At 39.4% G+C, this 2,648-nt stretch overlaps 1 protein-coding gene across 1 annotated transcript in view; it reads left to right on the forward strand.

The window, feature by feature from the left end:
- Positions 1 to 1,806: 1,806 nt before the first annotated feature.
- LOC122087494 (protein SHOOT GRAVITROPISM 6-like) overlaps positions 1,807 to 2,648 on the forward strand; it is a 48,368-nt gene continuing 47,526 nt past the window's right edge. The window contains exons 1-4 of the mRNA XM_042656645.1: positions 1,807 to 2,016; positions 2,150 to 2,240; positions 2,336 to 2,390; positions 2,487 to 2,618. Coding sequence (XP_042512579.1) covers positions 1,977 to 2,016; positions 2,150 to 2,240; positions 2,336 to 2,390; positions 2,487 to 2,618 — 318 coding nt within the window. The 5' untranslated portion in view covers positions 1,807 to 1,976. The remainder of the gene's footprint in view (positions 2,017 to 2,149; positions 2,241 to 2,335; positions 2,391 to 2,486; positions 2,619 to 2,648) is intronic.

The following is a 2,648-nucleotide window of genomic DNA, read 5'->3' on the forward strand; positions in this document are numbered from 1 at the left end:
CCCCCCCCCCCCCACAAAAAGAAAAAAAGTTCATATAAATAATAATTTATATAGGTGTGAAACATTAATAAATGATTGAGGACATTACACTCCCCTCCCCTGTAAGTTCTAGATTCTATCAACCGTACCCTGGCCGTGAGTGAAGGAAAGTTAAGTGTATTACAATTTTTTCAAAAATCCCAAAATACCCCCAACTTACTACCGTCTTTTTCCTTGAGAAGAACGATAGATTCTTCATCGGTTTCTTCATTCCTCCATAGATCCTGAACTTCTGAAATCAAAATTGAAGGTGGTTCATCTTGGCGATCGACGGTGGTTCATATCGTTTGCAATCGAAGACATTACATCTCGTTGAAGGTTGGAGTTGTACGCTCAAACAACATGCACCATAAAATTTTCACACATGAGAAAATTCTTTTGACTCCCGCGTTCGATTCTAGTGACCGTTGTTCAGCACTCCAACCTTCCTCATTTGGCCATCCCAGCTTGAAATCTATAGTCTAAGGCAACCCATACCCAAGACTGACGACAATGAGCAGTTACTGGAGTGGTCCAGGGAGGAGATGTCTTCGAAACCAATCTCCACTCAAAAACAAGTGTGTTCTTGAATTTTCTTTAGATATTGTGATATTTAAAAGAAGGGAATCAACGATATTAGTTAGTGATTCTCCGCTGGAGTAAGAAATTAGAAGTAAAGCTGAACTTTTAGTAAGAGTTGTTGATTTCAGTTATGAATATTGGAGATTGTAATGTCACATGTAGCGTTAAGCTTAGGATTTATTGTTTTTTGGGCAGAGACGAGGCTTCTTATCAAACCGATCCTTGCGCATCCGGGGCGATTATTCAAAACAGATCAGGTCCTCAGGTAAATTTTCTAAGTCTCTTTGCACCATGTTCCATAACCCCTTTCTTTTGATAGTTGTTGATTTCTCACATCACATGTTCGGTGTTTTTCCTCTAAGGCATCATACTTTAATCAAGTACTGAAGATGATGACTCTTGTTCTGGCATTTTCTCGCAACTCCTTTATCGGATGTCAAACTAGTTCCTGCAAAATTTTCAGTGATGTTTTACTCTACATTTTACCTAGAGGTTTCAATAGCAACCATACTCTAAAATCCAAACTAACCGGATATTTAAAGAAGTAGCCACATAGTTATGAACCATGAACAAGTCCAAAGATGGATGTAGGATGATAGTTCAGTCCAAAACTAAGCTTAAGGTTAGATTAAGAAGGTTTTCATATTCACAATCATAATACTCTGTGTCGTGTTGCGCAGGCCAAGAAATTTCAGAACAAAGAGGTGAAAAAAGGGGGGAAAAAGAGGTGGAAGAAGGGGGAAAAAAAGGTGTTCTTACCTTCACAATATGAGCACCTCAATCGATTCAGGTGATCGGACATCAGAGTCAGAGTCAGGCACCTCTCTCGAAGATCGGAGTCAGGCACCTCTCTGCCTCCAACGGCTTCAAGAATTCCAAAACCCTCGATCGGCTCTCAAGAGAGTGTTTTATAATGAAAGGGGAAGGAGGTAAATGGGTCATTTAACATGAACTTCTAACAGAGTTAACAGCATAAGGTGTGATTGTAATTTTAAATTTTAGAGGGGTATAAGTGTAATACTTGAAACATACAAGAAAGGCGAGTGTAATTTCCTCTAAATGATTATAAACTTCAGTAGAAATATAAACGCATCATACATTGTTGCTTTTTCGGAATAATAAAATAAAAATAAAATAAAATACACCGTCTTGTCTGTTTATTTGTATTTTCCTATATTTTTTTATAAAAGCGAAAAAGGCAACTAATTTCGAAGTGTCAAGAGTCGGGAGACTCAGGACACAACGGCAGTCTGCGCTGTCAAAAGTGTGAAGAAATCAAGAATTCAAGATCCCTCCGTTTTGATACCTTTCTTCTCTTCTTCTTTCATTTTTCTTCCACCTTGTCTCTCGTTTTCTCTCCCTGTGGTCGTCGAGTGATGGCTTCTTCAAGTTCTGGAAGCACTCTCCCGGCACCAGGTGCCACTTCTCTTTATTTGCAGCAAGATGCGGAAGCGAGAGAAAAAAAGAATGATTGACCAAATCAGTTCAATTCTTTGTTTCTTCGTTTTCTCTATTTGATACTCATTTGCCTTTCCTTCTCTGTTTACAGAAGCCGTACAGGTGCTTGTATCTTCGCTTGCAGATGAATCTTCTTCCGTCAGGGAAGCTTCCACAACTGCTCTTAAGGATATTGCCGCCCTGTAACATCTCAACCATTCTCTCTTATCTTCGCTTCGTCTATTCTTCTTATAGGAATTTGCTTCCTTAGAAACCCTAATTCGTTCGCATTTTGTAGGAATCCTCTTTTGGTTCTTGACTGTTGTTATGCTGTTTCTCGTGGAGGACGTCGGGTATTATTTTCCCTGTCCGCTTTTTTTTTGTGGCTCTAATATGCATACGATACATTGTCATTTACTCGCTTAATTTTTCTTATGGATTTTGTGTAGCGTTTTGGGAACATGGCTGGCGTTTTTCAAGTGATGGCATTTGCAATCCGTGCCTTGGACAACAAAGACATTGATCCTCCTTTCATGGCAAAGCTCGCCAAGATTGCCACTACCGAAATGATCTCGTCCAAGGTACCTTACTTTTTTTTTTTTTTGGGGGGG

Source organism: Macadamia integrifolia, chromosome 8 (genome assembly GCF_013358625.1).
Source record: "Macadamia integrifolia cultivar HAES 741 chromosome 8, SCU_Mint_v3, whole genome shotgun sequence".
Classification (NCBI taxonomy): Eukaryota; Viridiplantae; Streptophyta; class Magnoliopsida; order Proteales; family Proteaceae; genus Macadamia; species Macadamia integrifolia.